The 26,848-nt window shown below is 34.4% G+C and overlaps 1 protein-coding gene and 1 pseudogene across 3 annotated transcripts in view; both read left to right on the plus strand.

The window, feature by feature from the left end:
- LOC110038523 (CBL-interacting protein kinase 8) overlaps positions 1-26,848 on the plus strand; it is a 67,385-nt gene that overhangs the window by 26,736 nt on the left and 13,801 nt on the right. For all 3 annotated transcript variants that reach the window (XM_020743391.1, XM_020743388.1, XM_020743390.1), the window contains exons 9-10: positions 3,825-3,947; positions 8,548-8,667. In XM_020743391.1, coding sequence (XP_020599050.1) covers positions 3,825-3,947; positions 8,548-8,667 — 243 coding nt within the window. The remainder of the gene's footprint in view (positions 1-3,824; positions 3,948-8,547; positions 8,668-26,848) is intronic.
- On the plus strand, positions 11,651-12,651 carry LOC110038522 (annotated as a pseudogene).

The raw sequence follows: 26,848 nt of genomic DNA on the forward strand, positions 1-26,848 counted from the left end.
TATATATATATATATATATATATATTTACAAAGAGTTCACACTTGACCCATACTTACATGGAGAAACATAAATCAAGATGCATGCTGCTTTAATTTGTCAGGGGCGATCAACTAACATTGCAAACCTTGAATACGACTGCCAATATCATCAAAATCCAGCCGCATAAGGTCACAATAACATCACGGTGAATAACCCCAAGCTTTGTAACTCTACGATGAAAAACACCAAGCCTCTTGAAAATGCGTCAAGGAAAACACCAAGTGGTAGCGCGTCGTGCTGAAGGAAATATACCACGTGGACCAATACCACACAGAATAACTCGAGCAATAAGAATAACACGAGGAATAATACCAATACCACATGAAATAACACGAGGGAAAATATGCCATGGTGGGAGAATAACACCAATACCACGGGGAATAACACGACGGATAACACGGGGAATAACACGGGGAATAACACGGGAAATAACTTAATGAATAACATCAATAACTCACGAAATAACATGAGGGAAAATATGACGCGATGGGAGAATTACACCAATACCACACGGAATAACACGAGAAATAACGAGGAATAACAGGACGGATAACAAGAGGGATAACTACAAGACCGGAAAACTATCACGAATAACACTTGAAAAATTGTGGAATGAAAGATGTAGAGTGCGAGATACAACTGTCCAAAACTCCTATAGCAATGGATATATATAGATAATATTGTAAACCCTACCTCATCAGCTTGACTCCCTTTATTCGAACATATTTGTATCGGCTTAAACTCTCGTTCAAGAGAAAAACCAACCAAGGTCTTTCTCCTCCTTTTTCAAGTCTCCTCTCTTACACACACATGGCTTGCTTCCTTCTCCCTTCTACCTTTGCGCACGAGATGCATGCATAAAATTTTCTCCCTTGCACGCGAGCACCTACTTCAAGCCCAACAGCTCAAATCGATTCTACACTCACATATGAGAGCCCAATCCTCTCTAATATTTGGCTAGGGTTTGGGCCGACTCTTCTTCCTCTTGGTACCTGCACTCAGAGTTGATGTCTTCACTCCGTCAAGAGCACAAACACTTGCTCTAGTTGAACGTCAGTCATATCGCTTCTTCACACCGGAGACCTCGACGCATTTCAATCATCTTGCTCCTTTAAACTGGAGTCATCGACATTCCAACTGGAATTCATTCTCAAGTTGGATAATCACAGGACTTCATCTTCTCCCGCTTTTGATCTTATTGACTCTTCTTCCTTATCTATATCTATCTCTCAATCGTTCTTTAATTCATTCCCTCCGGTTCGAATGTAATGTTCAATACAGAAAAAGAACTCGATTAAAATAATAATTGGTTCGGATCATCATGTCTAAAATAAATTTTTTTATTTTATTTTATTTTATTTTATTTTTTCCGGTTATTACAGTAAGAGTGTTGCACATGTGAGTCAGTCATAATTTTTATATAAAGTTATTTAGTTTTAATCAAATTATCAATCAAAATTTTATTAAATTTAAAATTTTCATTTTTAGTTTTGAGAATTTATTGATCAAATTAAAAAAAAAAACATAATAGGAATTTCTAAAGAAAATTTTATATTATCATGAGGATTGATTAATTAAGAGATTTATGAAATAAACTTTTAGAGATATAATTTTATTGTTTGTGCATATATGAATAGACAAAATAAATTTATTGTCAAAATTTGATCATAGGATAAATTATAACTGTTTAATAATTAAATCATAAAGTATGTCAGATAAGATTGTTAGAATCATGGTGATAATCTTATAATGTAATAAAAATCAAATCAATTAATGATATTTAAGAAGATATCTATATGTTATTATAGAATCTCGTAAGATTTTCTTAGTACAATTGAAAAAGTTAGAAAATAATAATAATATTAGTTGAAGAAATATGTTCAATGATTTTAGCAAATGATCAAGTAAAGGATAAACAAGAAAAAGATCTAATTATATAGTAATTCAAAAATATCTCTATTATTATAAGAGTAAATTAGAAATGTTTCAATTATAAATAAGATTAAACTTTTTATTTAAATTAACATGAATACTTTTCTCATGATTATATGTATTTTATTGTAGGGGCGTTTCAATACTTAAAAGCAAGCAAAATCGTTTGGAAGCATTGTGAACACTCTTACATTTATTCTATGGTAGTGTTTTGTTTCTTCTCAACCATTTACTAACACATGTTAAATTACGTTGCCCAAGTATTATTTTGATTTATATGCTCTTCTATTTATTATTGATATCATTTTGGATGTTATCTTCTTATTATTGATATCATTTTGGATGTTATCTTCTTATTATTGATATCATTTTGGATGTTATCTTCTTATAATAATGGCCATTATAAATTATTTAAAGATTTATAAACTATATCTTCTGGAATGTGATGAGCATATGAATGATATGAATTATATAGTTTGCTTGCTTGCTCATGTTTACTATGATGGAGTTCACTCCTTTATGGTACTTGCGAAGGATGATAAGGTATCCATGCACATAATTGAAAAATTTTATTGATATTGACGTATCTTAATTGACATAATTTTTTTTAGATGTTACTATTGTGATAGTATGTATGTATGTATCTATATATTTTTGTGTGTTTGTGTGTGTGTGGTGTCTCTCTCTCTCTCTCTTATATATGTGTGTGTGTCTCTCTCTCTCTCTCTCTATATATATATATATAGATATATTTCTATGTATAGAATTATATATGTATGTATGTATGTAGGTACATACGTACGTATATGCATTTATATACATATATAAAAATATAAATATTTAATTGATATTGCAAGACTATTGAATGCTTTGAATCATCCTAAATGATCATATTGAAAAAGTAAAGTATCAAATGCTTTATACTGATTTATTATATGTTTAACTAGTATGCATATTATTATTTTTTCATTATATTATTATAATTTATAAAAATTAATACTCACTGCCTTTTGTGGTTCAGTATTGTTTTAAATTAACGTTATTAAGTGTAAGCTTTTGTTTAAGTATAAGTAATACGAAAGACACTGTATATAAAAGATAGTACAATTTGACATAAGCTAAATTTAACTATATTACTTTATTTCTTTTCAGCAGTCTCTATTTAATTTATTTTTGAATGATTAAATGTTAATTATAGAAAATAAAAATAGAAAATTTTGATTATCACTGTTTGATCATCCATTCCCGTGTTGAAAATTTTCAAGCTCTCGGTTGGGTCACGATTGCTCCTAAAGCATTTTTGTTTATGAAAACAAACTATTTATTTTTGCTCATTAAATTACTTTTTTTGGTAGGTTATTCAATTAAACTTCTAAAACTTTTACTTTTAAGCTCAATAAACCGTTCATAAAAAACTCGAGGAAGACACCATATAACTATTCATTAAATAGCTTTTTTATTGAGTCTTAAATTAGCATATTATTGAGCTTCTTGATGACTTCTTTATTAGCTTTAAATGATATTGTTTATGATCAATATTAGGTTGTTTGAGCTTTTTTGATTAATCTATTAAACGATCATGAACAAGCTTTAACCAAATATAAGTTCTAAAAAACGTACTTCGCTCTTCAGTGGATATGATTTTGGATTTCTCAATTGTTTGTTATAAAGTTAAGAGTCCTTAACAAAATGCTGTCCAACCTCATGTTGGATGTAAGCACATCTTGTCTATCTTGAAGTATCCGTTTTGTGTATTTGTTCTTGTGGTTCAAGTTGAATGCATCAACTCGCTTGCCAGGCTTCTAATAAATAATATTTTTATGAACTTACGGACTGCTCATTGCTTGTGCAGCGCATTCGAATTGAAGACATTAGAAATGATGACTGGTTTTTGAAGAATTATGTTTCTGCCACATATGTTGAAAATGAGGATGTTAACCTTGATGATGTATATGCTGTTTTTGATGATCCTGAGGTAATGCTTTCTTAATGTTTTTTCTTGCTGTCACTTTCGTATCTTATATTCCATCTTTATAAATCAAACCCCTATGAACAGTTTACAGCTTTGGTTAACTTTTCTTTTGTTGTCAATGCCCTGAGAGCTGGCATCTCTATACAAGGGAAAATGCTACAATAGTTTTCATTATTTGCTTAGCATGCTGCATCATTATGTTAGGCCATCTTTATAAACCTATGTACAGTTAAAATTAAACCCTATTTACAATTTGCATCTTTTATCAAGTTTTCATTTGTTGCTATGTATTGATGCTCGGTTTTATAATGAAAATTGATGCATTTAGTTGTCCTGATTTTTTAGGTTGCTGCACAATTATGTCAGATAGCCCGTGCAAAGAATTTAGAAAATTTTTTGTTATATCTTGAGCTTCTAAATGAACATTATTTTGTGGAGTTATTATATTATTTTATTTGATGTCCCAGAAATTCAAAGCATCTCCAATAAGGATTTCTATGTACTTCTAAACTGGCTTTTGTGTTCTCGTAACTCTTTTAACTCTAGATGCAACCCCTTTTAATAAGTTCCTAAATGGAAGTGTCAAAAAAGGCATACTCATTACATTAGATTGTCATTGAGCGTAGGTTCTAATGAGGGATTGATATATAATGGCTTTCACTTAATATTCATCACCATCATTAGTCTTATCACAAATTTTTGGATTTCAGTTATATGAATCTTTAATTTTCATTCCATCCATGTTATTCTAGCTCCACCTCTTTTCCTGGATAATTAACCGACAAAGGTTTTATCAACCCATCTAATATGTTATTTTTCGCCCCTTCATTTTTTGTTAACATATGCTCTACTTATGTTATTCCCATTGTTCTACTTAGGTACTCGTCTAGTTTTCCCATACATTCATTTCAGTATTCTTATTTACACCATACTCAACATCGAAGACAACATTTTTTATTGCTCAAAACTCAAATTCATACAAATTAATCATTATAATTGAATTTCTGGAATTTATATCGTTAATTCTTCATATTATTCTCTTTTTGTATAATCTTCTGATGCACTTCTCTGTTTTAACCAACTAAGCATAACTCTAGAAAATGTATTGTTACCATATTTATTACTCTGTATGACAAATCCAAAATAACTAAAACTGTTAGACCTATGTAATGCTTTATCTTCTAACAATGTTAACTGATAATTGGTCATATTATACCTTTTTAAAGTTACTGACATATACTCAGTATTGTTCCACCAATCGTAAGCCCTTTATCTCATTAAGTATTTTTTTCATTCTCCCAAAATTTCACCTGTTTTTTTAACTGACTCATCCCTTAATGGGCCTCCCTTAATTTGCACTTGACTTTTATATGAGGTGTAATTCTGAGTCAAAATCTCAAACGATAGGTTGTATTGCCAATAAGATACTACTTAGAGATTTCTCCATTATTTTATGAGTATTATATGATATAATTCCAAGTTTCCAATCAATGCATGCCCCTATAATTAATTACTCATTCTGATAATGACATAAAACTTCTATTAAGATTATTCGATCAACAGTAATTGCTTAGCTTATAGTATCATTAGTTTTGGGTTTTGATTGAGAAAAATTATCACCATTAGTTTAGAGTGACTGATAGAGTAATGATGACAAGCTCGATTAAGATTTCATGGTTCTATGCTTTTGGGGTTATTGTAGACCATAATTTAGAGGAAGTAATAAAAAAAATGATCTAAAGATTCTTGTCAATAGTCATGTGTTGTGTCTTCCAAGATAACTTTTTTGAGTTGTGAAAGATTATCTAAGGGGATAAATTGAAGTCAATCTTAACTAATAGGTGGTTTCATACCCCTTCAAGTGCACATCTACTGGGAGATTCGGGCAATTAGGGAGCTTATGTACTTTAATCATGGCCATTATTTAATGTTACTATTTTTTGGTAAACAACCCAATAGAGGACTTTGATTATAATCGTACCTTTTATAGTACAATTTAGCAGCAAAGCCACTCAATTTGATAGCACGTGGCACGTTCTTTTATTAGTATATAATTTTTTAGATTGATTATAGGTGTGTGTTTTTTATGATATTTATTTTTTATGAGTTGAGGTCAACTTAAGATGGATGCTTTTTATTGGCAATACTCTCGTCCAAGCATTAGTTTCTGTTATCATATAAAAATATTAGGAAATTAATAGTCGTAGAAATTTTTTCAATGCTTTGAATAAATCTTATCATCATTCTCTAATACTCAGTATGGGGGGACCGAGCTTCTAGTGTGTAAGGAGGTACCCATACATATACAATTCGAGGCCTAATTTTCTTACCATCTCTCTCTTCTTGGGCTCTGCTCAACTCGGCCCAGACATCCTTGCCTATCTAGATGGGTCTTTGCCACTTCTTGCGGATATTAGTGAACTTATTTCTCTAGTGTTTTTGGCCTCATGTCTCGAAGTTTCTTTGAATTTACTGATGATGCTCAACATCTCACTAGAAGTTTTTATGCAAAATAAATCTCCAATATTGTTTGTTATTATAAAAATGTAACTTAAGATTATATACATATCACAAAATTCTTTTATATTTACATATCTCATACCTATGATTTCATATTTACACACATAACACTCAAATTCTTAACATTAAACAAAAATTAACAAATTTAATAAAATCACACTTTTTTCATGTATGGGTTTAAAACAACAAATTGCTATATATATATGTAAATATGAAAATTTAGGTGTGAGATATATAAATACAAAAGAATTGTGTGCTAGGTATGTAAATTTCTCAACCCTGAAGTAATAATGCTAGAAGAAATTTGTAAATACATAAGCATTGAGTGGTATGTATGCAAATCTTTTTAATCCTAAATAAGAAAGGGGCATTTATGCACATATCACACAATTCTATGTATTCACATATTTATTTCCTAATATTTCATATTTTACACATTAGCACTCAAATCCTTAATATCACACCAAAAATAGCAAATTTAAACCTTTTTAAAATTAAACTTCATGCATAAGTTAAATCACTAAATTGCTACGTGTAGATATGAAACTTTAGACGGGAGATATGTAAATATAGAAGAATTGTGTTCTAGGTATGTATATTTTCCAATTCTAAAATAATAAAGTAAATAGATAAGAATTGAGTGGTATGTATACAAAACTACGTAACCCTAAATAAGATAGGGGCATTTATATACATAGCACATTCTTATGTATTTACACATCTCGTAACTAAACTTTATTATTTACACACTAGCACTTAAATCCTTAACATCATACAAAAAATAGCAAACTTAATCTCTTTTTAAAATTAGTGAAGAACAGCTTTTCATGCATATGTTTAAAAAATAAAGTTGCTATGTATGTAAGTATGAAACTTTAGGTTTGAGATATGTAAATACAGATGAATTTTGTGCTAGGTATTTAAATACATATGAATTGAGTGGAAAGTCCGGAACAAATGAAGTTTAGGTGTTAGATATGTAAATCCATACATACGAATTAAGTGGTATATCTCTAAACCTAAACCCTAACTCTAAACAAGCAGTAGAAATTAAAGTTTAAGTATTACATATGTAAATACATACGAAATGAGTGGTATATTTGCAACCCTTGCCGATACAGTGAACCAAGGTTCTATGCTGAGAAAGAAAACCACATCATTGAGAGAGAATACCAGGAGATTGAGCATTAAAGGGGGAGAAATACTAGGTCTACCTTTTGCTGCTGGAACCGAGCAATGGTGCGGTCTCCGAGCAAAATCCTGCTCGCCAAGCATTGCTGAAAAAGAAAACTAGGTCACCGTCGAGAGAGAAAACTGATGGAGGTAGGGAAGAAAAATGAGGTATTGGGCAGCTGGGTTTGATATAATATAGATTTCTGGCTGATTTCCGGTTGAAATTTTAGCCGGTAATTAGTCGATTTGAAGTGACAGTTACCTATTGGAAGTTTCAGCCGATTTTTCAGCCTTCACAATTTGCTGGCTGAATTTTCAGTCAAATTTTCAGTTGTTGTAATAAACCAACTGAATTTCAGCTGGTTATTCAGCCTCTGAGCTGTGCACAGCCATTCCGTTTCATCTTTGGCCGGTAAATAATCGGTTGAGAAAGTCAGCTGGTATTTCTGATGATTCTCCTGTATTATTAGTCCTAAAATCTATAAAAGTGTCAATTTAATTCCAAAACTCTTTTAATATGGGCTGAAAGTCCTAACAAAGGATAATTTCAACCCTTTTTAAAGAGCTTAGCGATTAAGTGGCACATTTATAAATTTTTGAACTAAAATGGCCCAATACAAACAGTTAGAGAACTATTTCGACAATTTACTCAATTCTGAAGGCTGTGAGGTATTGATCTTGTTTACTCGTTCTACTGTTGAAAAATATATTGATGTAAAATTGCCCTTACCTATAAAGCCTAAGCATTTAGGTTGGAAATAGGTTTGATAGCAATTTTGATCCCCTTTAATTTAGTCTCCCTAAGAAATGATTTAACATTTTCCGTGGCAACAAAATCTATCTTCTGCAGATTTATTTAGATTTTATGGACTGCAGAGCTTACCGCTTACAAAATGTGTATCTCCTGTAGGAACATAAAGCTTGCGAGCCCTTAGGAAATGATGACGTGGCCCCTCTGGTTCTCAATGCATTTGATCTCATTACTTTATCCCAAGGATTGAACCTGTCAGCACTTTTTGAACGGAGACAGGTAGTATTTGCTATTCTAAATCATTTTTTCTCGCTCATTTCTCCACATTCCAGTACTTGAACAGTTTTACCCTCTTCCTTACTCTATGTTTCACTTGATTTTGTACCTCGTCATTTCAAATTGTGAATACGTTGTAAAGATATGCATTTTAAATATTTTGTAAGGATTTATTGTGATGATTATTTCAAACTATAGAGCTCATCTCAATTCACTAGAGTTTCAAAGTTATTGTGCTAAGGGTCCATTTGATTTTCTGTAGACATAATTTATTTGAAAATGATTCTTTTCCCTTATTATGTGTGAAAATAAAATATTACAAATGGAAGGTTTGCCAAATTTAAAGCACAACCAAACAGTTAATCTAGCACTTTCTGATTGTTTTCTAAAATATGTTTTTATCAATCAGTAGTCAAATAGGCCCTAAGAAGAGTCTTATTAACTATAGCACATGCATTTGTTATGTCGATGCCTAGCCTAAGGGTAATTTTGTTTTTTGTATGCCTAAGGGTCATTTAGTCTTTTATTATTTTTTTTTTGGGTATAAATAGACTTATTATGTTAGGGTTAGGCTTAGGCATGAGATTGAGTATTATATTTTAGGTTTTGGGTTTAGGAGAGATTTCCTACCTCTCGAACTGTAGGAATTGGGAGAGATTGCCTACCTCTCAAATTTTAGGTGCTTATCTATTGTATTTGATTGAGTTATTAGTGTTATATTGATTTGATTTAGTGTCTGGAAAATAAAATTTGTGTTTGCTATAATTTATGTGGAAAATTATGCCGATTTTGATGTCGGATCGTGCCAAATTGGTGTCAGAGCAAGTTTGGGAATCAAATGTTGGAGAGGGAAGCCAAGGACGGGATGGAATCATTCAGGCATAGTGCAGTAGAGACGATTTTGGCATACAATGATGGAACTGACGACAAAAAAGCATCGTCGGCGACTAGGAAGTGGCATACAAAGACTTGAAACTCCATTTTCCTCCTCAACTGAGCGATATAGTCGCGCTCAGGGTTCGCGGAAAAGGGGACGACAAAATCGCGGTGTGCGATCGAACAAACGAGAAGCATAAGAAGGTGCCTAAGCAGGCCGGAAGCGCATAAGATCATCAAGGAGGTACCTGCAAGATTGTGTGGTGTTCATCAGTCAGGCCCGAAAATGAAAATGAAAATCAAGAGAATGCGTTACTACTGGCCGACGATGATCATCGACTGCATGGAAGTTGCCAGAAGTTGTCACCAGTGTCAGATACACGGAGTGGTCTTGCATCAACCTCCGAATGTCGAATGTAACCTCCGAATGTGTTGCACCCTACAGTAGCATCGTGGTCATTCGAGTGTTGGGGCACAAATATAGTGGGTCTTATAGATCCTCCGTCGTCAAAAGGGCACCATTTTATTCTCGCTGCAATAGATTATTTCTCAAAATGGGCAGAAGCAGTACCGTTAAGAGAAGTCACAGCGCATCACGTTCTTCAATTCTTCAAGTCTCACATAGTGTACCGTTTCGGTGTTCCACGAAGGGTAATCTCAGATAATGGTTTAGCATTCAAAAAGATCAACAATTTTGTCAATTTTGTCAAGCGGCACGGGTTATATTGAAGATATTCTACCATCTACTACCCTAGAGCAAATGGATTGACAGAAGCTTTTAACAAGACTCTCGTATAGATTTCAAAAAAGACATTGGATGAAAATAAAAGGGGATGACACGAGCAGTTATTAGAAGTTTTGTGGGCATACAGGACGACTGTCAGAACTCCAACTCGAGCCACGCCATATGCAATTGTGTACGGGTCCGAGGCCGTACTTTCCTTGGAAGTGCAATTACCTTCTCTCAGAATTGCAATAGCCAACAAGATTACAACAGAGGAAGATGCTAGACTCAGATTGGAAGAGTTAGAATCCCTCGAAGAAGAACGTCTGTCAGCACAACAGAATTTGGAACTCTACCAAGCCAGAATGATATATGTCCATGATAAACTGGTCCGCCCAAGAATGTTCAAAGTTGGTGATTAGTCCTGGTTCTTAGGAGACTTATTCTTGCACACCGTAAGATAGGGGAAAAATTTGAGCCAACTTAGGAGGGACCGTATGTGGTCGAGAAAGTTTATTCTGGAGGATCTTACCAATTATTAGATTGTCAGGGCGAAAGGTTTATGCTCCCAATTAATGGAAGATACTTGAAAAAATATTACTCGTCGTGACGATTCAGGGGATCCGGTTGTAGGTCCTATGATATGCCGATGCGATAACTGTTAGTGACTGGGTCTAAGAACATTGCAATAAAATTAACAAGATAAAATGAATTTCCATAAATAATAATAGTTTTCTTTGTTTTTTTTTAAATTTAAAGTTGTCATAAGTAAGAATAAAACATGAGCAACCTAAAGAAAAAATCACATGCCTAATAATAATGGGTCATTGTTCCTGTTCATTCGAATATCAGCGTGCTGACATTTCTCCTGTCTTTTGCAGAGAAATGTCGAGCGAAAGACTGATTTTCTCTTTCAAGAATGACATAAATCTCGCATTAAATAAGGAGAATGTGGCACATGAAGCCATCATTGACTTTGTCTTGGACTTTGAGCAAGTCAAATTAGAGTATGAGAGGCCCCTGTTAAGTGTAGTCAGCTCAAAGGAAGTGGAAGGTTTAAAGTCAGTACTCAGATTCAAAAGTAAGGAAAATGATACCGCTGCAAAGAAAAGAAAGCTTGAAAATGAGAAGAAAGAGAAAGCTTGGGGAAATGATGACCCGACAGGAGAAGTTGGACAGATGCGGTCAATGGTTTTAACAGCAGAAGGAGAGCTCATCAGCGCTCCAGTGGATCAAGCTCCAGCAAACTTGCCGAGAAAAGTACCGTTGACCCGCTCCCAGCGCAGGATTATCAGTTGAAAAAAGCGCAGAGCGCTTGAACGTTTAGCAAAAAGACAAGCTGAGGAGGCAACTTCAAAGCATGTTTTAGTTTCTCAAAATAAAGGAATGTCTGAGCAAGGAATTGAGGATGTTTCCCTTCAAATTGCAGCAGAAGAGCAGGTTCAGCCAAAGTCAGTAATGGAGGTTACTTTGTTAGAATACTCCCCAGCTGATCTTCATGAAGAATATGAGTATGATGTTCCTCGAGAGGAGTGCGTCATTATCCTAATAATTCAACGAAGTGAAGAACATCCGGATGTGGAACCATATATCCCGCAGCATGTTCATCCCAAGAGGTTGCAGATAATTTCTGAAGAACTGACAATGTTTCAGAAAGTTCGAAGATAAGATTTTGAATACTTCGAAAGAATACGGGGCAAGTATATCAACATATTGGAGGGATTAGAGTTGCACATTGATGTTTTCTTCGAGAATGAACAGAAAAGGATAGTGAAATATATTTTTGACTTCAAAGAAAGAGGTCGGGAAGGCCTGTTGCAGAAAAAGACATATTCAGAGTCCTGAAAATGGATGAGGGGCAAGTGCAGGATCACAATTCAGTTTGGATGTTGCTATAATTATGCATATGACAAAGATGGGAATCCCCTAGGGATTATTTGACATGATGAGGTAGATCTGTTACCACCACTTATGAAAAAAATGCTAAAAAAGATGGTAGAGTGACATGTTTTACCAGCAGAAAACGTGCCAAACAGTTGCATAATTAACATTTATGAAGAAGGAGATTGTATACCACCCCACATTGATAACCACGATTTTGTGAGGCCCTTCTGCACCGTGTCTCTCATCAGCGAATGCAATATAATGTTCGGGAAAGAGATACGGGTGGTTGGTCCAGGCGAATTCCGCGGATCAGTGGAGATCCCTCTTCCAGTTGAATCGGTCTTGGTTCTCAAAGGAAACGGGCAGATTTAGCAAAGCACTGTGTGCCAGGAGTTCCACAAAGAAGAATATCAATTACTTTCAGGAAAATGGATGACAATAAAACACCGTTTGGATATCAGCCTGATCCGGAACTTGAAGGACTTCGACCCTTAGAGTTATGAGACAGGCACTCCTGTGTGTGTGTGAGGGGACTTTTGTTTCGGAACATACCTTAGGAGGAAGGGTTTGTCTTTACATAACTCCAAGAGTTCAGAAGAATGGATATGGGATTAGGAATCTACATTTTGTTTTGATCAAGATTATTCTACGATCAGATTGTATCTCGATATATCAGATTTTGAAGAAATGAAGTTTCCTTTTTGCCATATGATGCTATTGATTTAAAGCTGTCAAACTAAATGATAATTCAGTCTTGCGATGAACAGGGAACAATGCAAAATGAAATAAAGAAAACCTATAAAATAAGTTAATTTAAATAAAAATTATAATGATAATAAGTTAAATTAAAATTGAAATTTGAAATTTCGGCATAAATCCCGTGCCGGTCGCCCGACGTAATTTTTTTGCCGGTCGTCTCCTTTAAAATTCAGCGTAAATCTCGTGTCGGTTGCCTGGCTTAATTCCCTTGTCGGTCGCCTCCTTTGAAATTCAGCGTAAATCTCGTGTCGGTCGCCCGACGTAATTCCCTTGTCGGTCGCCTCTTTTGAAATTCAACGTAAATCCCGTGTAGGTCGCCCAGCGTAATTCTCTTGTCGGTCGCCCCTTTTGAAATTCGGCGTAAATCCCCTGTCGGTCGCCCTATTACATCTAAACTCAAAACTTTCCTGATCAATTTTTGAGTTGAATGTTATTCTCAATAATATTCTCCTCAATTTGATCTTTTCCCTTATTTTGAAATCCAAAAAAAATTACTCGAGGCATGAAATAGATCAAATCCTTTCATCCTCAGCCAAAACCTTCAAAAAAATCTTCAATGCACTCTTGCCTTTGGATTGGGAACTCTCCAGCGGAGGACCCAATTCATTCATTCACTAAATCCTTCTCGAGTTTTGGGTTCCCGATTGGGAACCCAACTCAAGTTCAATCTCATATCAAATTCAAATCTTTGGTCGATCTACTTAAACATTCTTTGGTTTGTTGATCCATTCGGTCAACACTAATACGCGCGGCGAGCTTGGTCAGCACACCACACCTATTGGGGGTCCATTTGTTGACCTCATTTTTGAGGTTATTACTTTTTTTAGGATTCTAGGATCTAGCCCTAGGGATTCTATTGACCATTTTAGAAAACTAGAATTGGGACCCACCCTTTTTAGAAATTTCAGTCCCTCCTATTTTTCCTGTGACATTTCACATTAATGGTCTCAAAATCATCGTCCTATGTTCGAGTGGTTAAGAGCTATCATGTGGAGACTCAGAGAGAAGTTCCCAACAGAATCTCATGCCCTAGGAAAATCTCTTCAGGACTTTATCATCACACACACAAAATACACAAAACCCACTAAATTGCACAAGATCGGATTTAAATTGAGCCTAAAGATAGGTGAAAATGCTAACTTCTCCGGACGACCTTCGATGATAAAATGGACTGCGCCAATGCGTCAGATGCACCAATTTTAGTAGGAAAAGACACTCATATTGTCATATTTCCGACACGAGCAAAATTGCACGTAAATCGATGAATTTGTCAAAAAGACCTCCGACGATAAAATAGACCTCGTCAGCGCGTCCGGAACGTCAAAATTACCTAAAAAAAATTTTTGTTTTGTTTTGATGCACGAATAAAAAGTACAAATCAAATTTTAGTTTTAAGAAATATTAAATATTAAATATTTTATATATTTTATTACTTATAATATTAAAATTATAATCCTAAACCCTATTTACCCCTTACCCGCGCACTTAAACCCTCGTCCGACCCGTTCCATGGCTTGGTCCCGTGGCTTTATCCCGCGGAGCTCGTCCCGTTCCCCTCGCGTGCCCTAGCTCCTGTGGACGATCCACGCGACAGTCTCCTCTCCCTCTCTCGACTCTTCCCCTTCTTCACGCGGCCGCTAGATTCTTTGGCTCTCCAGTTGCAAGGCTCGAGCTGGCCGACCCTTCTCCTTCTCAAGGCTTTACCGTCTTCCTCTTTACTGTGGCAATTACTATCTGGTCTTGTGATTTACTTACTAGTGAGGCTGGTTGGTAGCTCTTCCCCCTCTCTTCTCTGCCTATAAAATGACTTCTTAGTATATGGTTTTGGGTTATTGAAAATTTTTTGAGAGAAAGGAAGGCTATGTTTTTTTTTACTGTTGAAGCTTTAGGGGAAGGTGGCTCTGTCGAAATCTTCTCTAAAATAGATTCTCGTGTGCTTGGAGTGTAGAGCATTTGTGGGTTGCTGTTTTCTGAAGCTTTTAGGAGGAGAAGCTTTGCCGAAACCCTCTCTAAGCTAGATTTTCGTGTGCTTGTGGTGTGGAGTATTCGTGGTTGGTGTTTCATGAAGTCTTTAGGAGGAGACATTCTATTGGAGTGGTTTTCTCGAATCTATCGTATAATTTTGCTTTAAATCTACTTAAAAGAGGTATTCTCCTCCTCTCCTCTATTTTGCACTATTTCAGATGACATCTTAAAATATTTTCTATCTCTTCTAAAGCGTGTGGAAGCAAGATTTGGGCATGTTCTGAGACTTAATCATGAAGTAGTTCATATAAACATCAAAATATAGGATGCTATGGTTGCCTTTTTTTATGCTCAAGATATATGGTGTTCATGTTAATGGAAGTTTCAGTTGCTATTTTATGGGATACATGTTAGGAATAAAATACAGGGCTGAAATTTTCTTTTTATGCTTATCCAAGTGGATCTTAGGATTAGTTTTGATAGCTGGGTGATCTTTAGGATCATTATTGGAAAATTTTCTCTTTTCTTAGCCCATTTGGGGGGCTCGGTTTTGGCTTCATGATAGCCGAAAATTGCATTTCATTTAGCCCCATTTGGAGGGCTCGGTTTTAGTTTTTGTTAGGCTAGATTTAACTGAAATTTTTACATTATCTTTGGCCTACTTAGTGGGTTCGTTTTGTACTCTTTTGGGACAACATATGCTGGAAATCTTTGCCCTGTTTTCCCCATGTGCTGGGGCTCGACTTTGGCTTTTTGGAATTAGATCCTTATTGGAAAACTATCTCTGTTTTGGTCCATTTGGATGAACTCGGTTTTGCTTCCTGCTGCTCCCTTTATTCGAACTTAAATATTGGAAATGTTTAATAATTTGGGGGTAGCCGTTTGAGGGGCTCAGTTCTTGGCCCAGTTTGCTTTTGTGTTGGGCTCAAGTGTGCCTGTTATGGTCTCCTGTCTTGCCCTTCTTGCTGGGCTCGGGTGTGCCTGTTGTGGTTCCCTGTCTTCCCCCTTATTGGGCTTGGTTTGGTCGGAAACTCCCCATATAACATTCATTTTGAAGTTTTTATTGGTAATCAAGTTTGTCATCCAAAAATTCATGATTTCAACATATATTTCTATATGAGAATGTTTGAAACGAGCTGATCAATTCATTACTATGTCTTTATGAAAATGGTTTCGGTTTGGATAGTTTATGGTAGCTTGTCCATTCACACTCTTATGTATGTCAAAAGTGGTTGTTCCTGGCTTTCTCTTTTGTTGTGAGGATGATTTGGGGGTGTTGGCTGCTGCCTTTGGCCGTGAGCCTTATTTGGTGTGTGCTACCCTTGTGGTTTTTCCTCTTAGTGCCCTTTACCCGTGACCCTTATTGATTGTGGTTTATGTTGTAGTTGGCTGGAATTTAATTTGCTTCTTACTTTAGCCTGGCCATGAGTTCTCTCTATGGTTCTTTTATATAAAAAATTGTTGGTTCAAGCTTAAATAATGATGATGTGCTCCTTGCTGCCTTGGTCGTGAGCCTTATTTGATGTTTATGGCCTTTATGGTCTTTCTCTTGCTGTCCTTACCCGTGAGCTTTAAGGGTGGAAGCCTTCCTCTTGTTGCCCCTACCCGTGGACCTATGCTGTGGTGGCTTTTCTCTTTTGTTGCCCCTACCCGTGGGCCTATGTTGTGGTGGCTTTTCTCTTTTGTTGCCCCTACTCGTGGGCCTATACTGTGGTGGCTTTTCTCTTTTATTGACCCTACCCGTGAGTTTAAAGGGTGAAGATTTTCCTCTTGCTGCCCTTTACCCATGAGCCTTAACTTGTGACCTCTTCGTGAAATATGTTGGGCTGGTAATTGTCCGCTCTACTGGTTAATTCCTCTTATCTTGTAAAATGTGAAAAGGCTTTGTTTTTTTTTTCTGGAAATCAAGAAGTTAGTATGAGTTGGATTCATGAAAGACTTTGAAAGTTTATAAAATTATTATTTATAAGAGAGTTCTGTGGAGGTTTAATATTAAAGTTTGGATTACATAAATATTACATTTAGGTTCAAGATTGGTTGTGTGAGTGCATACAAGGGATGGAGCCATGAGTATAGTATTATTTTAGTTTTTGGGCTCATTTCAATTTATTTAAAACAAAAATTGGAAAGGATACCCTTCATGGGTTGATTCAATTATATAAAATTTGAAAAAAATAATATCTTTTTTGGATTGATTCAAAGATCTTGGGCTCTCTTTTGAGGCTTGCTTCACCCTTTTTGTCTTTTGATCTTTTGGGTGCATCAATTCCTCCTCTCTCTCATCCCCATTTTTATTCTTTTTTTCCTTGCTTCTTGGTTCGGTTTTCTCTGCTTATGTCTGATACATAAGTGCTCATATATAACATTTTGCTATATATGAAACCATCAAGCAAGGTCGCAAGTAGGTCGGTTTTTGTTTTAGGGTGAAATGATGACAAAGGCACGCCGGTGGTAAGCAGAATGATATCTCATCCTACAACACCAGGAGTCAATTCTGGAACCTGATGAAATATAGGACGAAAGTATCATTCACCGACATAAGACTAACGAATGACCCGTATCTTTTGGGTTTATTGGTGGTCCTATGCCCAATGATGTGATCGACTTGTGGACAACTATAATTTTTTAAATTTCATAAAACAAATTGATAAGAACATATACAATATTTATAAAAATATTTTTATTACAAAATTAAAAACAACTTTTCTTTTGTATGCTTGAAATACATGTGCATACTAAAATTTAAATTTTAAATATGTTATAACTTAGTTATCTATTTGTTGATTACCGACACTGGGCTAAGGAGTACCCTCTTAAGTTAGGTTCAGTAGGACATCCTTTTAGTGGAGTGACGGACTTTATACATCCGGGTGACCGATAGTAGCCTTCAACGTCTCTTGAGTACAAATATATATTTGAGCCTCGCTCCGACTCGAGTGCTTGCGGTCCCCTCTTTTTGGACTTTTTCATATGTTTTCTTGAAATTTTTGGACAAAGCACTCGTGTCTTTTATCCGAGATTTTCCCGAGGTTTTGTTAGTTTTATTTGAATTATTACTCGTCAATTTTCTTGAGTTTTATCTGTTGTGGATTATTTGTCGATTTTCTCGAGTTTTCCGTTGTGGATAATATGTCGATTTTCTTTAGTTTTCTAAGCAATGTTTCTTAAAGGAGCAGCAGACCTCCCGAATTTACAGGTTTGATTTACATTGCAACATTTTATTTCATAGCATGTTATATTGTTCTCCTAGCATGTTATAGTGTTTTCCTAGCATGTTATACTGTTCTCCTGGTATGTTATACTGTTCTCCTAGCATGTTGTATTGTTTTCTTCTTTTATATCGCATGCTTTATTGCTTTGATACACACTATATCTTAGTTTAGGAAAACCTAGTGGTTACATAGGATGGACATCAAACCTAAAAGTACTACGATGAAGACCTTGAAGCGAACAACGTGGGCAACACGATGAGGACATTCAGAAGAGCAACTTGAAGTTGGATTTGCAACATCAAAACACATTAATACCGATCACTTTTCTTAGTTTAATTAACAATACATAGGAGTTCGAGGTGGTTTGCCTAGCGCAGCGTAAACTCTCACAAATCATTTTTAGGCTTTTGCACAACCCTGTTGTGCAATTATAAGTCCTAACACTTTAGGATTCCGAGGTTACCGTACGGTACGGTGTAAATCGTCATATTTTTTTAGGCTATTTGCACGATCAGAAACATAAATAACATCATTTAAATAAGTTGCAAGATTAAAATATTAAATAACATCATTTCAAAGACATAAAACCAAACAATATGATAGTTGGGAGATCAACGTGGTTTTCCTCGGATCTGTGATATCCCCCACTTTTTTATTCCTTTGGATTTCTTAAAACAATTATTCCTATTTTGAGTCATTTCCATTTGATTTTTTCCATGTCCAATTGTTGAAACCTAAACTTTGAAATCTTGAAGGCAAAACTACTGATCTTAATCGAGAGTTTTCTTAAATGATCCCGGTCATTTAGAATGTAATTAGCTATAAGGGATTGCCTCTATAGGGAGCTTGGAACCTAAGTAAAATAAACCCTATCTAATCCTCATATTAGGTAGGAGAACTTATTGGCCTTATATAAAATATTTTGCAGACCAAACGGATGTCAGAAATTTTTTAGTTTAGGTGATTGAGTCCTACTACAAGTGATATGTTTATTCTTCGGAATAAGTGTATTACTTGTGGTATCGCGCTCAGTCATCCAAACTACCAAACTATCTAAAATGTGAGACTCGCTCGTTTGGTCTCACCTATTTTAAAATTAAAATGTTATTTTTCAAAAATAAAAAAAAAGTTCATATTCATATTTAATTTATTTTCTCATCTTACAAAATTATATCTCCTTCTTCAAAAAATCATAAAATCACTATCTTTTTCAAAAAAACGGCTGACATGGGTATAATTTGACTTACTATGTTTATGGTTAGGTTTATGCATGAGATTGAGACTTGTATCATAGGTTTAAGGTTTGAGACAGATTTCCTATCTCTCAAATTGTAGGAATTTGGAGAGATTGCCTACTTGTGGAATTGCAAGTGCTTATCTTATGTATTCGTGTGTGTTAGTAGTGTTTTATTGTTTTGGTTTGGTGACTGGAAATATAACATGTTTGCCCTCATTTTTTGTGAAAAAAATGTTCCGATTTTGATATCGAATCCTATCAACATTCTACTTCACAAAATTGTAAACTGGAATCTGAGATGTGGTGAATTATGGGAAAGGATGTCTGATCATTTCAAACCAGAAGAGAAGGTACCAGATAAAGTATACAACGAGGAAGAGAATTTGGTCAGGTTAGCTCACTAAGAATAAAAATACTCTAGTTTTAGTTAAAAATGAAGACTTTAAGGCAATATGAAATTGTTTTGAGGAATTATCAAGGGAGACTTTTAAGGAAAAAAAAAATTCTATAGAAAATTTAGAATTATGGTGTATATTCTTGAGAGGGCATGCACAGATTTTAAAGTTGCTAGGTTTTTCCTTTTTTATTTTTCAGAAGTAAACTATTATAAGTTTATGCTAGATACATGATGAATACAATGGCTGTGTCATTAGTTTTTTTTTCCCTACTTCTGATCTCATTTGTTAAATACAATTTGAAATCTTCCATCCACTAAAGTGTTAACTTTTTCAATGCTCTCATCCGAATTACAAAGGTGTCAAGAATCATGATCATAATCCATTGGTGGGAGGTGAAATTTTTCAAGAATAGGTGGATTATTATCAATGTTATTGCTTTCAGATTAAGTAGTGACCATCTCCATGGGGATAGAAGAGGGGCACGATAGTTGCTACTTTCTAAGGAGAATCTAAAACTAGTTCCAAATTTTGATTGCTCAAGAGTAACAACAAAGTGATGGAAGGTTAGATTAGATTATTTTATTGTACCGCTTGAATATATGATAGCTAGATTTCCTCAAATTTGGGTGAGCTTTGAAAAATTTGGAGAAATATGGCAAAAGATTTTGCGGGACAAATAATAGGATTTGATGTTTTTAAAATCACCTCTTTATTGTGATCCGCAATTTGAACGAACCCAAAAATTATTTTCAACTTGAGAAGTAACGTCTAACTCAACTTCTACCATAGCTTTACAATCACATAACAAGGACAAACAGTAACAATATCCACTTATAAAAGTTTGACAAAAATAGGGCTAAATGAATTTATAGTAGATTGTTTAAAATAATATAAATTAAGTTAAGAGAAGGGTCACATTGGGGGACTTTTAACATTTGCATTCCATAGCAGTTTATATAATAGGATCACTAAGAGAAAAATCTAGTATAGTATGCTTTTAAAGATTGTCTTCTAATTACATGATGAGAGTCAGCGAGCTTAAAAAAATAATAACGAAGTTTAAATCAGATATAAAATTGTGAAAAATTCAAAGTTGGGGTTGTCCCTTGAGAATTTACTAACACTCAAAAAATAGAGTGGCCGGTTAAGGTTAGATATCTCTTTACTGAAGATGAGTGCACGTTTGTCTTATTATGTTGGTGGATTCTTATGATGAGCTGTAATTGAAGCTTATAGCAAACATAAAAGAAAATGATTGATGGATAGGGCTAAAATTTTGAAATATTTAACTCACCAACAACTTTGGAAAAAGAACGAGAAGGGATGGCAATAAGAGGTGCAATTTTTAAAGGAATGGACGTTGATTGTAGGAGTCTGTGAGAAACAAGAAATGCAAGGATAGGTGGCAGCAATGGGGGTCAAATTAGGCGTTCGGCTGCCTTCCTAAGGCAAATCATAATGGGCATATGAGGAAAGTTTGTGAAGATTGAGTAGGGGGAATGTCAACATGTGCTCTTTGAAATGGATATGGACGCAAAAGACTTAGATTTTGAATGTGAAAATGTCAAAGTTTCCCAAAATGGATAAAAATGCTTCACAATCAAGTTGGGTGATTGGGTCCGATCTCTAATTAGCGTAGATATTAGAAGCCGTGCTGAGATCGATTGATAAGCTTCACACATGAGCACAAGGCATGAATGACTTGAACCTTAGACCTAAGTGTTTGGAGCAAAGATGCCGAAGATAATCGCAAAAGACGAGAGTGTTTGATGGAGAGGACTGAAATTTTGAACCATTTAACTCACCAACAACTATTGCAAAAGAATGAGAAGGGATAACAATAAATGGCACAATTTTTTATGGCTTGGACGTAGATTAGAGGAGGAGATTTTGATAAACAAGTAGATGGAAGGATTTGTGGCAGCAATGGGGGTCAAATTATTAAATGAATCCTAAGGCAAATTATAGTGGGCATAGGAGGAGAGTGAAGACTGAAGAGGGGATATCGACATGTGCTGTTTGAAATGGAAATGGACACAAATGACTTAGATTTTGAACACGAAAATGACATTGCTACCCAAAGTGGAGAAAAATGCTTTCAATCTATCTTCCAAAAAATTCACTTTCCTTGCTGCTATTTTCGCTCGTACGATTTTGATCAAGAAGGCGAAAACCTTATGCCCTGAAATCTCGTCGCTGCTTCCCAGCTAACTATTATCGTGATTGTATCGCTATTCAGTGATCCAGGAATACGACGTTGGCTATTCCATGCGATCTCGTTGATGCTTCTTGAAGGATGTACGTATGGATCCCTTCGGCTTCCTAGCTGGCTCTAATTGCGATTGTCTTGTAAGGCATTGGTCACGTGTTTGATGTACGCTGCAATTTTGACGTTGCTTTCGCTCGATCATGTCTATATCACAAGGTAGTATGCCGTGATCTTGTTGATTGTTTCCGGCTAGGGCTTATTTTGAACTGGTTCGCACGATTCTGTTAACCATTTCTCAGATTAGTCGAATTGCAAACTCACACAATCTATTATAGCCTTGGTGTTGCAAGCGTTGTTTGTTGAGGTCCCTTGGTTTTTTATCTTGATATGTAAGTGCCGATCACGTCGATTATCGTTTGTATTTCATAGATTGATTGCTTTAATACATTGATACAATTTATAATAGATCTCTCATGGAAATTTAAGCAAATACATTTTTTATTTCACGAACACCAAATCAAAGCAATGCAACACAAATGTATAAAGATTTGAGAGACAGGCAATCTCTCCTAAATTCTGGAATTTAAGAGGTAGGAAATCTCTCTCAAAGCCTAACCCTAACCCTAACACTCAAGACAACAATCTTATTATAACCCTGACCCTAAACTACAATAATTAATAATAAAAGACTAAATTATCCCGAGGCTAATAAAAGATACAATTGCCCTCAAACTTGGCACCGATTTAACAATTTTTTTTAATTATCTTAAAATTTAATTCACAGTTTTTTAATAATCACGTAGATTATTCATGTGTTTATTTACTACTTTGATTGACTGCAATATCATGTATTGTTTGTGATAACTAGAGTAAATTGCCCACAAGTCTTTGATATTTTCATTTGTTAATTGGATTGATTTCCTTGCTTATGTTAGTCATTTGTTAGAATCAATGAGTGTGCCAGCAAGTTTACATCCAAGCATGCTAGTTTCACTTAATAGATCTAAGATGTATTTCTTTGTCATATGAAAATTCTCTTTTTATATCGAGTCACCTTAATTCACAGAAAATATCGGAGAGTTCTAAGGTTTATGATCTCAAATTCCGTTGAAGCGTCCTTTTTAGTCAACGATTTCCTCTGAATAATTGATTGTAATATAATATTATTTACATATACTATGAGAACAATAATTTTGCCTCTGAAATTGGATTTAACAAACAGTGTGTGATAAGCTTAGCAATGAAGATATCCATTTGAAATTATTGTTTTAGCAAACCTGTCAAATAAAGTTTGAGCAGATTGCTTCAATTCATATAAGGCAAACTAACCTATTTTTTTAAGCCCGGGGGTATAGTCATGTAAACTTCTTCATCTAAGTCCCCATTTAAGAAGTCATTTTTTGACATCAAGATGGTATAATGGCCAATCTTGTTTACTGCAAGTGTGTAGAAGTCGAACCGTGTTAAATTTGGGAATTGGTGTAAAGGTTTCCTGAGTCAATTTCATTTGACTATGCTATCTGTCTGATTTTGAATCTCTCTACATTTTCATCTCCTTAAATTTGACAGTGATTATTCATTTACAGTATACATGAATTTTTTCCCATGGGATAATTTTGTAATTATCCATATTTTATTCTTTTATAAAGCTTGAATTTCTTCCTTAATTCTTTGTTTTAATGCTGGGATTTTTAGAGCCTCTTGAATAGAGTTGGGAATCTGCACAGTATTAATGTTTGTCATAAAATTTCTATAAGATGGTAACAACTTCCCATAAACTATATCTTTTAATTGAATGACCATTGCACCCTCAGATATCTTTTTTTGTGTGCAATTGATTAATTAAAATAATCAACCAATGATACAAGATGATTATGAGATGAGAAATCTATAACATTATGATTATCAGATGGAGGACTTGATTTTGGCTTTTAATAGTCCCTTGTCTACATAATGTCTTTTACATGCACAGTGGTTTTTTTCTGGTGTCGATATGAAATTTCTGATCATTGGTATCATGTTGAGGTGGAGTAGAAACAATTAGGACAATTTTTGTAACAGAGTTTTGTTTTTAAAGCGAAGCTGGCTAAGTCTTTAGGCTTGGTTTAGTTGAAGGAAAATTGGCCTCACTCTTGGAAAAATTCCAAAATCTTATATTCGTTTGAGTTCTCCTAAAGATTTGGGAAAATAATACTAGTTCTCAAAGAGTTTGATGTCCATGGAATTGTAAATTTTCCTAATAAGTGAAGAAAAAATTTATATCATTTTTGATTGGAGTAACTGAGAAATTTACTTGTGATCAAGTTTGGTGTGGTGTTATTAATGGATATAAAAAGGGCAAAACATTAAAAATTCTTTAATGGTGAGTCAAAAGAGAGTGGATATATGTATAGGATTTCATGAAAATATTAGAAGAGATGTGAGAATGACTTCCCCCAAAAATGTTTAGACACATGAGTCTATTTTTCCTCTCAGTGACTCATTTTGTTTATTATCTACAAAATAAATTATGAATAATATCATGTTTGGAAAGATAATGACTAATAATGAAATTAAAATATTCCTTAGCAATATCTGTTTTAAGAATTTGAATTTTAATTTGATACTGAATGAAGATCATATAATAAAATGATTGAAATATTGTGGTTGTTTCAATTTTTTTTTTTTTAAAGAAATTTGTTTTTCATTTTATATGATCACCTTTACAACAACAATAAGCTTTTATCTCACTAAGTGGGGTCAACTACATAACCATTTTTCTCCGTTGCGTCCTATTGAATGTCATATTTTTAATTTAAATCTAATAAGTTAAGATCATTTATTTTTAAAATCTGGTAATTATCTTTATTTCAGAATGTAAGTTTGATTTCATGTATGCCCTAGTTCAACAATTGATTCTTCATATTGTTAGACAGGAAATATATACATGATAGGAAAAATATATATGATAAATAATTACACATTAGAGTAAGTATGCTTGTTAAATATAGTTGCATAACAGTTTAGTTTAGGAATATATCAAATCGTTGCTTGACTCTAGTAGAGATATACATGTTAACTTATTGCATGATCACTTATATGTCACATTATTGCTTAACCTCTAAAATTTTAGTAAATGTGCAAATTTGAGTTTATTTCATGACTTGTAGATACAGTATGATTGCATTTATTCATTAGTAGAAAGAGGTAGAATCTTTCATAAAAAAAGAATGTATGATATGAAAGAATGATGTGATGTAAATAGAAATGCTTGTATGTGCGTGCTATGAGGAGTTCCCCCTTATGGTATAGGCAGGAGATGCCAATAAAGCCACTTGTGTAGTTTTTTTTCTACTACCTTATACAATTGTGATGCAATCATTATTTGTGTTGACAGGATAATATCAATCATAAGCGAGTAAACAAGTTTACCATCATATAATTGTGATATTTAGATCGTTAGTTGTTGCAGCAATGAGATAATATTGGCAAGATGTTGGTAAGGGTCTTTCAATTTCAGACAGTTGTGTTGTTTAGATCGCTAATCGATGTGACCATGAGTGTGTTAGATTTTTTTTACGTTGATTCTGAAACAGACATATGTGTATGTTAAAAATATAAAGTAAAAGTAAATTTAAGATAAAACATTGAAGAGTACAGTTAAATTAAATGCATATAAAAGTTTTAGTTTATTCTCACTATGTAAATGTCATGTGCACGTACATTAGATTATTATAAGATCTTGTATAGTAATAAATGAAATATCAATGTACATATTATTTTCTCTTCTTTGGATAAATATATTTTAGAAGTATGATTGCTCCTAGTTATTTTTAGATAATTCATCATGTTATTTTGACATTTTTTCTGGTTTTAAACTTTTAAATAAGATAAGTAGAAGATGAGTTAATGAATACTGGAGGAGAGAACAACATGAAAGATAACTTTTTTATTTTGTTGATGTAATTGAATTCTTTAGTGGCTTTTCCATTTAAATTTGTGGATAATATCTGTTAGTGATAGAAATAAAATAATATAAAACTTAATTTTTCACTACCCGACATTCCATTCCCATCTTGTTTAATTCCAAGTATTGGGTTGAGTCGTGGCAAAAGTGACATCAGAGCATGATTTAGCTTTACCAACATGATTCTTAATGAAAGAGTCAATAAAATGATTGAATTTAGTTATAAATAAGAAAAAATAAAATTTTTAATGAGTACAATTAAATTATATTGTTGTTATTTTTGAAATAGGGATGATCAGGAGGAAGAGGCTAGGGAAGATAATGTTGAACTTTATATACCCTAGAATGTTACAGTTAATGTTGATGCTTTTGCTACGATTATTCAGATGATTAAGAACTCTTAACCTCAAGTCAATAGTAGTGGAGGAGCATTGATGGATGTGTACTTGAAGCTCATTCAGAATATGAGACCACTATTGTTTGAAAAATGGCTTTTGCTGTAAAAATAGCTGGCATGAATGCTGCTATATTCTCAAACAACGAGACTTGCTAGGGGAGAGAAGCACCGTATGATGTGGGGCTAGGCTATACCAGTCGTTCCAACATGAGGGTGTCGGTCCAGCAGAGAGGCTGGACCACCACTCTTCTAATGGGCCTAGAGTTACCACCCCTTTTTCCCCCTTATTTCTTATTCAATTCCCTTCCGTAGAGGGAATTCCCTTCCTAATTTCTTCCTTTCCTTTTCTAGCTCCTTCCTTTTCCATCTCTTTCCTTTTCAATTATTGTTTTATCACTCTCACCTATTATACATAGGCTGCCTTGCTTGCTTAGATGTTGGTACTTGATTTGTTTCTGATTGTAGAGTTCTGCCTCCGGTGTTTCTCCCTTCCGAGAGTTGTATTGACGACGAGAATGTGCTTTGGCTGTAGGCCATCCGAGGAGGTGACTATACCCGTTGTTGCTCTGCATTCCTG

This window comes from Phalaenopsis equestris, unplaced genomic scaffold (assembly GCF_001263595.1).
Source record: "Phalaenopsis equestris unplaced genomic scaffold, ASM126359v1 Scaffold233025, whole genome shotgun sequence".
In the NCBI taxonomy this organism is placed as follows: domain Eukaryota; kingdom Viridiplantae; phylum Streptophyta; class Magnoliopsida; order Asparagales; family Orchidaceae; genus Phalaenopsis; species Phalaenopsis equestris.